Below are 15,740 nucleotides of genomic sequence, written 5' to 3'. Positions count from 1 at the left end.
CAAGGGAGATCTGAATAGATATTTAAGGGAGTGGGTGAGAGAAAGGGTCTAGCTTTTGGGACTAGTGAGATAAACTGTTGTATTTTCTGGTCCTGTGCCATCCTATTTTCCTACTAATACCACCGGGGTCCCTCTCTTTACTGTGCCATGTTCCAGAATATGTGCTACACCCAAGAACCTACTGTTAGTGTGAACAGCAGGGGGACTTTGAACACATTCGTATGGCATTTTCCATGCCCGCTATTTGAGTGCAGGAGTTCAATTCATTTTAAATGGGTTAATGCCTCCGTTAAGATAGCAGTTGGACGAATGCCACACAAACATGTTAGGCAGTCAGCTGCTGATACCGGCAACAGCAGTTCCTGGCCTCGTATTCTTTCGAAACCTTACATGGAACCTCAGATAGCTTGATACTTCCACAGGATGTAATGTGACCATAAATAGTCGAGAATCAGAGGGCACAGATTTAAGGTGATTGGCAAAAGAACCAAAGGCGACATGAGGGAAAACTTTGTAACGCAGCGAGTGGTTAAGATCTGGAATGCACTGCCTGAAAGGGTGGTGGATGTCATGTATGTAGACCATGTATACTCACTGTATTGTCACATAAGGTGTGCCACCAGAGGGCACTGCGGTGGGAGACCTGAGGGTCACCTGCATAGATGTGCAGGGCCCAGTATAAAAGGCTGCCCGCCATGCTTGTGCCTCACTCTGGAGTTACAATAAATGGGACTAAGGTCACAACAGCTCAAGTACAATACTAGACCTCGTGGAGTCATTCATAAGAGTATTAAAGACATAACAGTGAAGGCAGACTCAATCACTGTTTTCAAAAGGGAATTAGATAAGTACCTGAAAGAAAACAATTTTTAGGGCTACGGGGAAAGGGCGAGGGAGTAGGACTAGCTGAGGTGTTCTTGCAGAGAGCTGGCATGGGATCGACGGGCCAAATGGCCTCCTTCCGTGCTGTAACCATTCTATGATTCTATAGTAAAGACCATGTTGAATCGGTCTGTGTTGGGAGTGCTGAGGTTCAGATAGATTATCGAGGAACTGTAAGATAAACCCATTTTAACAAATATTGTCGTGGGCCAGGAGTGCTCAACCGTTGGATCCGTTGGGCTAGCAACTCTGGGTTTCCCACCCACTCCAAATTCCGCACTTGGGACTTCCCCCCCTCCCCCAGAAAAGCTCTGCGTACCTTGCTGGGGATGGTTACCGTGGGTCCCAGGAGGAGGCCTTGCCACCCACCCCCGCCCCTCCCCCACCGCCCAGTACCTCCCTCCCCTCGCTAAACCACCAATTTTGACTCCCACCCATCGGCAGTGACTTCATTCCCGCCGGTTACAATAGAGGCCCGGGAGTTAAAATCTCATGGTCTGTGGGAGAGGTCGAACGGTTCTCTATCCACTTTGGCCCCCCCTCACCCCCCTCCACCAATTCCTCCCCCTGCCCCCCCCCCCCCCCCTGGTTGAAATCTGCCCTGTACCCTGCGATATCATCCAAGGTGTTGTATCCGGCCTGTGCTGACACCTGAGAATCTTACCTGCATCGCTCCCCAAGAGAACGTAATGCCTCGAGTACCAGGTGGGAAGTTGAAAGGTCTTCTATTCCTCAACCCCTCACCTCGCGCCCCCCACCGCTGACTGCGATGACACACATGTACACACACACACACACACACACAGCTAAAGTCATTCCAGGATTCTTACCTTGGTCTCGATGTCGACCATTTTGAAGGAGGTGTCAATCAGCTGTAGCAGCATGTCTTGCCCCCAGATTTTCCCCTTGGCATGAAGCAGCTTAAGCTTAGTGATACAATGATCCACCGACGTCATGTTGTTCGAGTCAAGGTCACAAGTGGTCAGGTGCTGCACGTAGAATTCAGAAAAGAGTTGTAGTGAAAACCAAGCGAATGTTGAGCATTAAAAGCCGGCAGTGAGTTACGGTGAGGCACATATCCCCAGACACCCTAACCCTAATCTATCAAGCTCAGTCTCGGAAGCTCCAACTGTCCCAGCAACCTCAGTCATTTGGAGAAGGAAATCCCAGATTTCTGCTACCCTTTGTGTGTGCTTCCTGTCATATTATTGTCACCTCCCTTCATTTCTAAATGATTTTTGTGTCTGTTTCCGGAGACCCTTCCCCTCAGCGGAACTTTCAACTCCGGCCGGCGATATCGGTTCGGCCACCTGTTGGGATGTGTAATGTATGCATTTGTGAGTATGCTCACAGGTTTGTAGAGCTGTAGCATTGTGAGTGGCTTAGCCAATCCCGTGATGCTCACAAGACTCAATAAAATCCCAGCCAGTTGGGTCTAGGTCATCCACAATGAGGTTTGCAATTGTGAGCCTGGTGGATGAACTGGTAATGTGTAGTGTGATTGTTAAATGTTTGCTCATAAACCAACTATTCTTAATAGCAATGTGTTGCCATGGATGCTTAAGCAAAGGACCCATGAAGCAAATACATTACAGGGTGGGAGTGGATTCTCCAGGAGGGGACTTGGTGGTTGGGAGGCCTGGACTCTTGCGTAGGGCCCGTTCACGTCAGCATTCGTCTGGAAGGGACCCCTCCCCATCTGTCACACTGTAACATTGCACCAGGTATACAATATTGTAACGCAGCATTACGCCCATCACATCATATTGCACTTATAGTGCAATAATATTGTAGTGAGCCTGTCATGATCATCATACTGCAGTGGAGGAAGTATATCCGGGAGGGCGCTGAGCACCTCGAGTCTCATCGCCGAGAGCGTGCAGAAACCAGGCGCATGCAGTGGAAGGAGCGTGCGGCAAACCTGTCTCACCTTCCCTTACCCTCAACGACTATCTGTCCCACCTGTGACAGGGACTGTGGCTCTCGTATTGGACTGTTCAGTCACCTAAGGACTCATTCTGAGTGGAAGCAAGTCTTCCTCGATACCGAGGGACTGCCTATGATGATGCAGTGTGCCTATGATACTATAATATCGCACTGTGCCTGCAACGCCTGAATATATTAGTGAGCTGGTCACAATCTCATAATACTGTCATGAACTCACAGCCTTTTGACTCACTCATGACCAACTGAGCCACAACTGGCACTTAATGTAATATTACAACAATTCTGTCAAATCGCAATATTGCGCTGAGCCCAACCCATTGATTCCCCTGAAAAAATTAAATGAATTCAATAAAACATCTGTGGCACAAACCTCGACATGATACTGGATGAGATCATCTGTGGAGCAAAGTTCCTGAGCATAGGCTTTTCTTTGCTCTGTTAAATAGTGAGAGACAAAGACGATTAAGAACATAAGAACATAAGCATTAGGAGCAGGAGTCGGCCATACGGTCCCTTGAGCCCGCTCCGCCATTCAATAAGATCATGGCTGATCATTGACCTCAACTCCACTATCCCGCCCGATCCCCAGATCCCTTGATTCCCCTCGAGTCCGAAAATCTATACATTTTTTGAGTATACTTAACGAGTCAGCATCCACAGCCCTTTGGGATAGAAAATTTCAACACACAGGACAAGTAAAGAGAGAGGCAGAAACCCTCACCACATTTAAAAAGTACTTGGATGTGCACTTGAAGTGCCGTAAGCTACAGGGCTACGGACCGATTAGGCTGGGTGGCTCTTTGTCGGCCGGCGCGGACACGATGGGGCGAAATGACCTCCTTCCGTGCTGTAAATGTCTTTGATTCTATGATTGTAAAGACAGCAACAACGAAGTAGTATGCTGGCCTGAAGGGACATTACCTTTACCCGAGATCAGAGAGTGACAATGCACTGTTCCTGATTCCGTTGAGAATACCGAGGGGACAGTGGTGGGTGGGAACTTGACTGGGGCGGTACACCTGTCACACCGGAATGCAGGTGTCCTAAGGCGAGCTCAGGGAGGACAGAACCCTCCCATGGAGCAGGAGGGCTGCAAGCTTGGCCACCTTCTCTGCTCACTCCATGATCAAAAGCCACTCAAGGGTTTCGAGCTCATTTGAGGAGACTTCTGGTCACACCACAGATTTGCCAACCATGGAGAGATGTCGCACTCCTTTGTGACATTGGCTCCACAGGATTAACAGACTGTCATTTGCAATAGATTGGCAGGATGTTGGGAAAGAGTTGCTGTCCTACAGAGATGCTTGGGTTATAATATTGTACTGGACCTGGAATACTGTAGTACCATATTATCAGTCCCACTGCGAGGAGACATTAACCAGTGTTCCTTGCGATGATCACCATCCATTGACCCCGGCACGTTTGAATGTTGGGGGAACCGGCTGGGGCTTGGCTGTGATGCCTTTTATAATTGAATAGCCTGCTGACATTTAACGTGCAGATCCACTTGGGCAAGCTGCTGCAAGGGTGGCCATCTAATCGCTCTACTATCCATGAGGCGCTGTGGGCCATCAGCAATTGTACACCACCACAACCTGTAACCTCATGGCCCAGCAGACCCCACAATCCTCCATTGCCGTCAAGCCAGGTGGCCAACCCTGGTTCAATGAGGATTGTACAAGAACAGTTGTACCTGAAAATGAGGGGCCAACCTGGTGGGACTACAACACAAGTCTCATCATCATCATCTGCGGTCCCTCGAACGAGGATGACTTGCTTCCACAAGAGTTCACAGATGTTTCAATGAAGGACCCGATGTTCCAGTCCTGAACTCCAAGTGAGGGGGTGGAAGATGCCAGTGCATGAATTTTTTTAACGTGTGCTGACCGTTGCACATCAGCCGCCACACGGGCTCGACAGAGCTCGGCCACAGGCATGCTCTACAGCAGAAGCAGCATGCTGTCGATGGAACTAAGCAATCCCACAACCAATGGACAAGATCAAAGCTCTGTAATCCTGCCACACCCAGTCATAAATGGCGGTGGGCAATTTGGCAACTAATGGGAGAAAGAGGCTCCATTAACATCCCCCTCCTCAATGATGGCGGAGCCCAGCAAAAAAGTTAAGGCCGAAACGTTTGCAACAATCTTCAGCAAGAAGTGCCGAGTGGATGAGCCTTCTCGGCCTCCTCCTGAGGTCCCCACCATTAGAGATACCAGTCTTCAGCCAATTCGATTCACTCCACGTAATATCAAGAAACAGCTGAGCGTACTAGACACAATAAAGGCTTCGAGCCCCAGCAACATCCCAGCTGTAGTGCTGAAGACCTGTGCTCCAGAGCTAGCCACGCTGCTCCAGAACCTACCTGACCATATGGAAAATTGCCCAGGTATGTCCTGTCCACAAAAAAAAATAGTACAAATTCAACCCAGCCAATTAACACCCCATCAGCCTACTCCCAATCATTGGCAAAGTGCTATCACGCTGCACTTTCTCACCAATAACCTGCTCACCGATGCTAATTTGGGTTCTGCCTGGCAGCATTTGATCGAGTGTGGCACCAAGGAGCCCAAGTAAAACTGGTCAAAAGTGATGATCACACAGTATTCAGCTCCATTCGCAATTCCTCAGATAACGAAGCAGCCACAGCAATACCTTGACAACATCTAGGCCTGGGCTGATACGTGGCAAGTAACATTCTTGCCACACAAGTGCCAGGCAATGACCATCGCCAACAAGAGAGAGACTAACCCTCTTGAACTGCAGTCTGTGTGGTGAAGGTTCTCCCTCAGTGCTGTGGGGGGAGAGGGGGGGGCCTGAGTTCCAGGATTTTAAGCCAGCAACAACAAAGACATGCTCATGCTACTTTGCATTACCAGTGGCTCGCCTTCTGACTCCGCAAAGCCTCCCTACCACCTACAAGGCATACGTCAGGAATGTGATGGAATAATGGGATGGCAGGACTGACATATGAAGAAAGACTGGATCGACTAGGCTTATATTCACTGGAATTTAGAAGAATGAGAGGGGATCTCATAGAAACATATAAAATTCTGACGGGATTGGACAAGTTAGATGCAGGAAGAATGTTCCTGATGTTGGGGAAGTCCAGAACCAGGGGACACAGTCTAAGGATAAGGGGTAAGCCATTTAGGACCGAGATGAGGAGAAACTTCTTCACCCAGAGAATTGTGAACCTGTGGAATTCTCTACCACAGAAAGTTGTTGAGTCCAGTTCGTTGGATATATTCAAAAGGGAGTTAGATGTAGCCCTTATGGCTAAAGGGATCAGGGGGTATGGAGAGAAGGCAGGAGTGGGGTACTGAAGTTACATGATCAGCCATGATCATATTGAATGGTGGTGCAGGCTCGAAGGGCCGAATCGCCTACTCCTGCACCTATTTTCTATGTTTTCTACATTTCCACAGCATTCAAGATTCTTGACACCAACCAGGACAAAGCAGTCCACTTGCTCAGCAGTCCATTTACTAGCCTAAACATCCACTCCCTCCATCACCAGTGTATCGTGGCTGCAGTGTGTACTATCTACAAGAGACATTGCAACAAGTAATCAAAGCTCCTTCGGCAACACCTCCCAAACCCGCGACCTCTACCACCTAGAGGGGCAAGGGCAGCAGGTTCCTGGGAACAAGCATCACCTCCACGTTCCCCTCGAGTCACACACCATCCCGACTTGGAAATATATCGCCATTCCTTCATTGTTGCTGGATCAAATTCGTGGAACTCCCTCCCTAACAGCACTGTAGGAGCACCTTCACCACACAGACTGCAGTTCACGAAGGCGGCTCACCACCACCTTTTCAAGGGCAACTAGGGATGGACAATAAATGCCGGCCTTGTCAGCGACACCCACATCCCGTGAATTAGTATTACAGAAATATCCAGAAAGGGTCAGCACTCTCGGAAGTGGGAGGGATAATTAGGAAATACTTGGTGCCTGGGGCTGGACAAAAAAAGATGTCACAGTTCGAACGTGGATGAATTACCAACATTTGGAAACACGAATAAATGAAAGATCTCTATAAACAGGCTGCTCTTTAACCTTATTTGCACAAGGTGCGGAACTATCCTGGTAACTCTCAAACAAGTAACTAAAGTCCAACACTTACGATAAATGGATTTTGCAGTTGGTCTGCTGGAAATGCTTTGAGACCTTTGTAATGGAGATTTTTCAGGCGGAAACCCACTAGTGACACAAAAAAAATACAAAATGCTTATAAACATACAAAACCAATGTTTTCCAGCTAAGGTTTTATAATGTTTGTTATTTAATGTGGATGAATCCAGGATATAAAGACAGAGACCTTGTCCGGTTCAGTAAAACAACAGGAATATTACATCAACGCTATGATTCACTGCCCTCATCTGGCCCCACCTTTTGTAAATGGCATTTTATTATCCCGATACATTGAACTTTAGTAACTGGTGGATTGTTTGCTAAGCTGTCAGCAGCAGTCTAGCAAGAAGGAGGAACTAAAGGAAATCCTTATTAGTCAGGAAATTTTGTTTGGGAAATTGATGGGATTGAAAGCCGATAAATCCCCAGGGCCTGATAGTCTGCATCCCAGAGTACTTAAGGAAGTGGCCCTCGAAATAGTGGATGTATTGGTGGTCATTTTCCAACATTCTACACACTCTGGATCAGTTCCTATGGACTGGAGGGTAGCTAATGTAACCCCACTTTTTAAAAAAGGAGGGAGAGAAAACAGGGAATTATAGACCAGTCAGCTTGACATCGGTGGTGGGGAAAATGTTGGAATCAATTATTAACGATGTAATAGCAGCGCATTTGGAAAGTAGTGACAGGATCGGTCCAAGTCAGCATGGATTTATGAAAGGGAAATCATGCTTGACAAATCTTCTCGAATTTTTTGAGCATGTAACTCGTAGAGTGGACAAGGAGGAGCCAGTGGATGTGGTGTATTTAGACATTCAAAAGGCTTTTGACAAGGTCCCACAGAAGAGATTAGTGTGCAAAATTAAAGCACATGGTATTGGGGGTAATGTACTGCCGTGGATAGAGAACTGGTTGGCAGGCAGGAAGCAGAGAGTCAGGATAAACGGGTCCTTTTCAGAATGGCAGGCAGTGACTAGTGGGGTACCGCAAGGTTCAGTGCTGGGACGCCAGCTATTTACAATATACATTAATGATTCAGGTGAAGGAATTGAATGTAATATCTCCAAGTTTGCAGATGACACTAAGCTGAGTGGCAGTGTGAGCTGTGAGGAGGATCCTAAGAGGCTGCAGGGTGACTTGGACAGGTTAGGTGAGTGGGCAAATACATGGCAGATGCGGTATAATGTGGATAAATGTGAGGTTATCCACTTTGGTGGTAAAAACAGGAGGGCTGATTATTATTGAATGGTGACAGATTGGTAAAGGGGGAGGTGCAGTGAGACCTGGGTGTCATGGTACATCAGTCATTGAAAGTTGGCATGCAGGTACAGCAGGCGGTGAAGAAGGCAAGTGGACTTCTAAGCATACAGTCTAAGGATAAGGGGTAAGCCATTTAGGACCGAGATGAGGAGAAACTTCTTCACTCAGAGAGTTGTGGGCATGTGGAATTCTTTCCCACAGAAAGTTGTTGAGGCCAGTTCATTAGATATATTCAAAATGGAGTTAGATGTGGCCCTCACGACTAAAAGGATCATGGGGTATGGAGAGAAAGCAGGAATGGGGTAATGAAATGCATGATCAGCCATGATCATATTGAATGGAGGTGCAGGCTCAAAGGGCCTACTCCTGCACCTATTTTCTATGTTTCTATGTTTCCATAACCCAGTTCTCATTGCTGGGCGAACCCAACCAAATTGGGCCAAGCAGAAAGTGTGAAATGCTGCTAAGCACTATTAGCAAAACAGACACAATGAACAGGTTTAGTATACTGTGTTCACTGCTCACGGTGCGATATCCTCTACATTGGGCAGGCCCAAACGAAGATTTGGGTGACAGCCTCGCGGAACACCTCCATTCAGTCCGCACTCCAGGAGTGCCATTTAGCCAGGCGCTAATCTTTCCCCGCTCTCCATTAATTAGCTCTAGCACTCTTGGAGTGCACACTTCGTAAGAACAGGAGCAGGAGTAGGCCATACGGCCCCTCGAGCTTGCTCCACCATTTAATACGATCATGGCTGATCTGATCATGGACTCAAGGCCACTTCCCTGCCCAAAACCCCTTATTCACCTTATCGGTTAAGAAACTGTCTATCTCTGTTTTAAATGTATTCAATGACCCAGCTCTCTGCGGCAGCGAATTCCACAGAATTCCACTGGATCGTGCAGCGCTGCCGCGTTCAAAGGGCCCTTCCCTCCCTTAAAGGGAAGGCCCATCGCTGCAGGCTCTGCAATTTAAAAAAGCACCTACCTGGACCACCCAGGGAGCGGCGAACCTGCGCGTTCAGCCCAGCGCTCAAGCACAGTGCCGGGCTGAACGATCGCAGGCTGGACCCCGCGAAGGAAACAGAAGGAAGTGTTAGCAGCAAAGGAAGTTTTTTTTTTAAACTGACCTCGGCCGCCTCGCCTTTAATCATCGCCCCGGGTAGCAGCCGGCCGCCCAATCCGCTCCTCCTGCCACTGTTGGGTGCGGGGGGCGGAATTAAATTTCGGGTCCGGGGCACTAACGGGGCGATGCGCACGGTGATGATGTCACAATCTCCGGGCGCAGGAAACCGGGGCGCAACGCTGTAGCGCCGCCGCTAAACTCCCGCACAATATGGCGGCAGTCGTTGTCAGCGCCGTGCCCGATCACAAATGCATTTGCGCCTCGTTAGCGCCCCAGGTGCACGAACGGGAGGCGTAAATGCACCCAATTTCTCGGCCTAAGCTTTTCACTTGGTGACCCATCTCTCACCTCTGGCCTCTGGCCTCTCTTTCGACATCACAACCTTTCTTGTCACTCTCCATTTTATTGACACGACTGTACTTCTCGTGACTGTCCTCTCTATTTCCTCCTAAGCTCCAGTCATACTGTACTCCATGTTCAGTTTCTTCCATAAAAACCAGGGTGAACCCAGTCCAGAAAGGTGCTGGAACGTCAAGGGGAGCACTGTAACAGTGGGCCGAGTCTACTCTGGAATACTGCTCTGCCTCATGGACCAGTAGTCGCCACGCAAAGAGTGTGGGCGTGCAGCTAAACACTGCCAATTCACAAAGACTTGAAAAACTCCACCATGAAAGTGCTTAAAGTGACACCGACCATTCTGGGAAACGGCAGCCAATATCCAGATCGCGGGACTCGGGCAACATAAAGAACCATCGCCTCATCACTGACCCCACAGCAGAGGTCGCTGGCCTCGACCTCCCTGGGAGACAGTGGGCAGCGAGCGCTCGACCCAACCCGCGCGGGGCACGGACAATGTGACCACTGCTCTACCAGTAGAAGGTGAGGGACGGCCCGAAGTGCGACTGAACCCTGAGTCCCAGACCACTAAACACGTCACACTGACCGGCCCACTGAGATCTGTGGCGGGCGGCACCTCATTTCACCACTCGGCATCTCAGGAAGGACATCAACTGGAGAACCAAATTAGACATCCCATTATTTGCTTTTCCCGTCATACGAAACAACATTGGCTGTGAAGTGCATTGGGGCATTCTGAGGTTGTGAAAGGCATTATAGAACAAGTGTTTCTTTCTTTGCTTCTTTCCCTGCTTCCTCATTGTATTGCAATTAAGACTTACTGCATCACCTGCCACTCCAACTCTTTATTAAGACCTCAAAACTGTGGAAATGTTTCCATCCTTCAGCCTTTATGCCCCAAGCTTAGTGTCACCTGACCCCTAGATCTTGACCTACTTTGTCTTGATTGATAGATCGATAGATTATTGGATATTAAGGTGATCAAGGGATATGGGGATAGTGCAGGAAAGTGGAGTTGAGGTCAAAGATCAGCCATGATCTCATTGAATGGTGGAGCAGGTTCAAGGGGCCGAATGGACTACTCCTGCTCCTAATTCTTATGTTCTTATGTTCTGCTTTTACTAGTGTTTTGTACTATGGGCCCCAACCTTTCACTTCAGTTTCTCAACATAAAGAAAGCACTCGGTATGTTGAAATTGAATATAATGGGATGAAGTGAAAGGAGCTACCGATTGGAAAGTTAAACTTAGGCAGGCGATGGAGTACTGGAGGGAGTGCTGCACTGTCGGAGGTGCCGTCTTTCGGATGAGAGGTTAAACTGAGGCCCCGTCTGCTCTCTCAGATGGACGTAAAAGACCCCACGGCACTGTTTCCAAAAATTTAGCCCTCAATCAGCATCACTAAAACAGATGGTCTGGTCATTATCATATTGCTGTTTGTGGGAGCTTGCTGTGCGCAAATTGTCTGCCGCATTTCTCACGTAACAACAGTGGCTTCAAACGCTTCAAAAGTCTCAATCCTGCTTAATCTCCTGTCGGCTAACTCGGCCAAATCTTCATTATCCCAGCAATCAAATCAATTTTCACAACTAAATTTCCCAGCTGTCCACTATGCCAACTTGTAAATTTGTCCCCATGGCCTGCTCTTGCATCTGTCAGCTATTTTACAAATTAAATGCTCAGTATCCAGGACTGACACTGGGGTAGAGATGGTGCCATCTCTCCAGCAGCCCAGCAATCAAATCTGTTTGTAAATGGCATTTTGTTCTGTAATTACTTCAGAATATATCAAGGCCAGCACCCGCCAGCGTGGTTCATTTGCCAGTCTCTCCATCTGTAACACAGTGCTTCCTCTGTGAAATCTCTATTAGGGGAGGAAATTGAGACGCTTTTGATGCCAGTACTGCTGCAGCATGTCAATTCAGAGCAGTCTTGCTTACTAGCTCTTTGTCCAGCCGCCAAAATCTCAGCCAATGTCTTGCCGGAGAGCCAATCTCCGGATCATGGTAACACGCCGTGCCACACAGTGAGAGGACGCAGTGATATCCACACCTGCTGAGCTCCTGATTTTGGTCATGCCACTGTTGCCGGGCAGAGGCCAGGCATTTTCCCACCGGAAAAGAAAACTATAGGATTGATAGCTTTACTTAATAAAAGAAAGACTTGCATTTCTGTAGCACCTTTCATGACCTCAGGACGTCCCAAAGCGCTTTACAGCCAAAGAAGTACTCTTTTGAAGTGTAGTCATTGTTGTAATGTGGGAAACGCGGCGGCCAATTTGCGCACAGCAAGCTCCCGCAAACAGCAATGACCAGATAATCTGTTTTAATGATGTTGATTGAAGGATAAATATTGGCCCCAGGACACCAGGGATAACTCCCCTGCTCTTCTTCAAAATAGTGCCCGTGGGATCTTTTATGTCGAGCAGACAGAGCCTCGGTTTTAATGACGCATCTAAAAGCGGCACCTACGACAGTGCAGCACTCCCTCAGCACTGCACTGGGAGTGTCGGCCTAGAATTTTGTGCTCAAGTCTTTGGAGTGAGGACTTGAACCCGTGGCCTTCGAACCTCAGGGGCGAATGTGCTAGCCACTGAGTCACAGCTGACACACAAATAGGGTGCTTACTATCGGGTCAGTAGTTCTATTTAATGCATATGATAGGGAGTCAGAATGAAAAAAAATTATATCGAGAAGTTAGCTCGGAAAAATTAAGATTAATATTCATAATTTAAAATGATTAACTTATAATTGCAAATTACACTTTTCCTGCACTGTAGCGTCATTGGTGGAGTTGTCATACGTTTCCTCACGGGGACTGGGCTTGGATGAGTTGAAAGTACTCTTGAGTCTGAATGAGAAGGTTGTGAGTTCAAGCCCAAACATTGGATTTGAGCACATCATCAAGGCTGACAGGGCAGTACCGAGCGAGGGTTATATTGTCGAAGAAGCCAGCACTTGGACGAGACATCAAAGCCTTATCTGCCTGTTCACATTGGACACTGTGTGAAGGGGAGTCCTCCCAGTGGCCCAATCAACATTCTTCCCTCAACCTGCTCTGCCATAAGAGAACAACTGGGTATTCATCTCATTGACAGACTGAGTAGACAAGGCTTATGTTCTCTCGAGTTTAGAAGAATGAGAGGCGATACCATTGAAACACACACAGTTCTTACAGGGTTTGACAGGGTAGATGCAGTGAGGGTGTTTCCTCTGGCTGAGAAGTCTAGAACCAGGGGTTGCCCAGTCAGGACTGAGACGAGGAGAAACATCTTCACTCAGAGGGTAGTAAATCTTTGGAATTCTCTACCCCAGAGGGCTGTGGAGGCACAGTCTTTGAGTATATTCAAGAGAAATACCATCAACGATGCCTCCGCAAGATCCTACAAATCCCCTGGGAGGACAGACGCACCAACATTAGCTTCCTCGACCAGGCCAACATCCCCAGCATTGAAGCACTGACCACACTTGATCAGCTCCGCTGGGCAGGCCACATTGTCTGCATGCCAGACACGAGACTCCCAAAGCAAGCGCTCTACTCGGAACTCTTTTGTGGCAAACGAGCCAAGAGTGGACAGAGGAAACGTTACAAGGACACCCTCAAAGCCTCTCTGATAAAGTGCAACATCCCCACTGACACCTGGGAGTCCCTGGCCAAAGACCGCCCTAAGTGGAGGAAGCGCATCCGGGAGGGCGCTGAGCACCTCGAGTCTCATTGCCGAGAGCATGCAGAAAACAAGCGCAGGCAGCGGAAAGAGCGTGCGGCAAACTTGTCCCACCCTCCCTTACCCTCAACGACTGTCTGTCCCACCTGTGGCAGGGACTGTGGTTCTCGTATTGGACTGTTCAGCCACCTAAGGACTCATTCTAAGAGTGGAAGCAAGTCTTCCTCGATTCCGAGGGACTGCTTATGATGACGATGATGATGATGATATTCAAGACAGAGATCAATGGATAGTAAGGGAATCAAGGGATATGGGGATAGTGCAGATAAGTGGAGCTGAGGTAGATCAGCCATGATCTTATTGAATGGCGGAGCAGGCTCGAGGGGCTGAATGGCCTATTCCTGCTCCTAATTCTTTTGTTCTATTTGTGGGATCATGCTATGTGCAAAAATGGCATCCGCATTTGCCAAAGTAATAGCAATGATGATACATCCAAATCAATTGTTTTCTTGCGAAGTGCTTTGAGGATTTAAAACATTCTATATGATTGCAAGTTCTTTCCTTGTAATTTTAATGGCTCCACTATTGGTGGCCGTGCATTTAGTTGCCAAGACCCTAAGCACTGGAATTCCCTCCACAAACCCTCTCTGCCTCTAACGTCACTCCTTAAAACCTACCTCTCCGACTAAACCTTTGGTCATCTGCCCCAAAAACTCATTATGTGGCTTGGTGTCCAATTTTGCTTTTAATGATATTCCTGTGAAGCACCTTGGGATGTTTTGCTGTGTTAGAGGTGCTATATAAATGCAGGTTATTGTTATATGATTTCAAACTCAGTAAAGAAATGAAGTTTATCAAACCAATGCTTACTTGTAAAAACAATGATTAACATTGATGAATGAATGCCAGTGTCAAAATTGCATGAATTGGCATTATTAAAAGGTCATAGAGCATAGTGAAGGGTCATAAGAACATAAGAACATAAGAAATAGGAGCAGGAGTAGGCCATTTGGCTCCTCGAGCCTGCTCCGCCATTCAATAAGATCACGGCTGATCTGATCGTGGACTCAGCTCCACTTCCCTGCCCGCTCCCCATAACCCTTTACTCCCTTATCACTCAAAAATCTGTCGATCTCCACCTTAAATATATTCAATGACCCAGCCTCCACAGCTCTCTGAGGCAGAGAATTCCATAGATTTACAACCCTCTGAGCAAAGAAATTTCTCCTCATCTCAAGTTTAAATGGCAGCCCCTTATTCTAAGATGATGTCCCCTAGTTTTAGTTTCCCCTATGAGTGGAAATATCCTCTCTGCATCCACCTTGTCGAGGCCTCTCATTATCTTATAAGTTTCAATAAGATCACCTCTCATTCTTCCAACTGTAGAGGCCCAACCTGTTCAACCTATCTTCATAAGTCAACCCCCTCACCTCCGGAATCAACCGAGTGAACCTTCTCTGAACAGCCTCCAAAGCAAGTATATCCTTCATTAAATTTAGAGACCAAAACTGTACGCCGTACTCTAGGTGTGGCCTCACCAATACCCTGTACAGTTGTAGCAGGACTTCTCTGCTTTTATACTACATTCCCCTTGCAATCACTGGGTTGGACCATAGGTTATGGGCTAAGGGGTGGAGGGGAGGGGAGCAACAATAAGGCAGCTGGGCGACATCATGTATTTTCTGAGCTATACCTCCAGTTTCGACAATTTCAATCGGCTGACTTCAGCTGAGTTGCCCTGATTTATCTGAGATATTTCACTGTTACTGTTATAAGTTGCAATCGTTAGAGGAGTTACTCATTCGTGTCAGAGACGTACTTGGCCTGGGAATAGTTTTCATCGTAATCCGTAATTCGATGATTGCCATAATCTCCATACATTGCTGTCACAGGTTGGGATCCTGCAAAGTAAATGAATAAATCTTAATATTTACTGGTTATAGCGTATTTGCTTCAAGGGTTCTTTGCTTAAGAATTCGTAGCAACACATTGCTATTTAGAACTAGTTGGTTTATTCGCAAAGGTTTAACAATCACACTACACATTACCAGTTCATCTACTGACTCACAACTGCATACCTCATCGTGGATGACCGAGACCCAACTGGCTAGGGGTTTATTGAGCCTTGTGAACATCACGTGACTGGCTAAGCCACTCACAATGCAACAGCTCTACAATTATTTTTGTAAACACCAACAATCAAGTGTCCCCTTATTAAAGGGAGGGAGAGGGGCACACTCCAAAAACTTTTCAAGTGGCCCTTTTTTTTTGAGGGCACTAAAGCACAAATTATACAAGTGCCCCTGGCTAAAAGTGTAGGGTGGGGGGAGCGGCACTAAAACCGACAACTTAAACAAATTAAACTTT

The 15,740-nt window shown here is 47.5% G+C and overlaps 1 protein-coding gene across 1 annotated transcript in view; it reads right to left on the bottom strand.

Annotated features, from left to right (window-relative positions):
• Window positions 1-15,254, bottom strand: part of eps8l3b (EPS8 signaling adaptor L3b) — a 53,803-nt gene extending 38,549 nt beyond the window's left edge. Inside the window, exons 1-4 of the mRNA XM_070859187.1 lie at window positions 15,193-15,254; window positions 6,960-7,036; window positions 3,200-3,264; window positions 1,713-1,871 (exon numbers count right to left, since the gene is read on the bottom strand). Coding sequence (XP_070715288.1) covers window positions 1,713-1,871; window positions 3,200-3,264; window positions 6,960-7,036; window positions 15,193-15,254 — 363 coding nt within the window. The remainder of the gene's footprint in view (window positions 1-1,712; window positions 1,872-3,199; window positions 3,265-6,959; window positions 7,037-15,192) is intronic.
• Window positions 15,255-15,740: the final 486 nt, after the last annotated feature.

This window comes from Pristiophorus japonicus, chromosome 17 (genome assembly GCF_044704955.1).
Source record: "Pristiophorus japonicus isolate sPriJap1 chromosome 17, sPriJap1.hap1, whole genome shotgun sequence".
Classification (NCBI taxonomy): Eukaryota; Metazoa; Chordata; class Chondrichthyes; family Pristiophoridae; genus Pristiophorus; species Pristiophorus japonicus.
The sequence above is the reverse complement of the archived record's forward strand: the minus strand, read 5'-3'. Positions and strand labels throughout refer to the sequence as shown.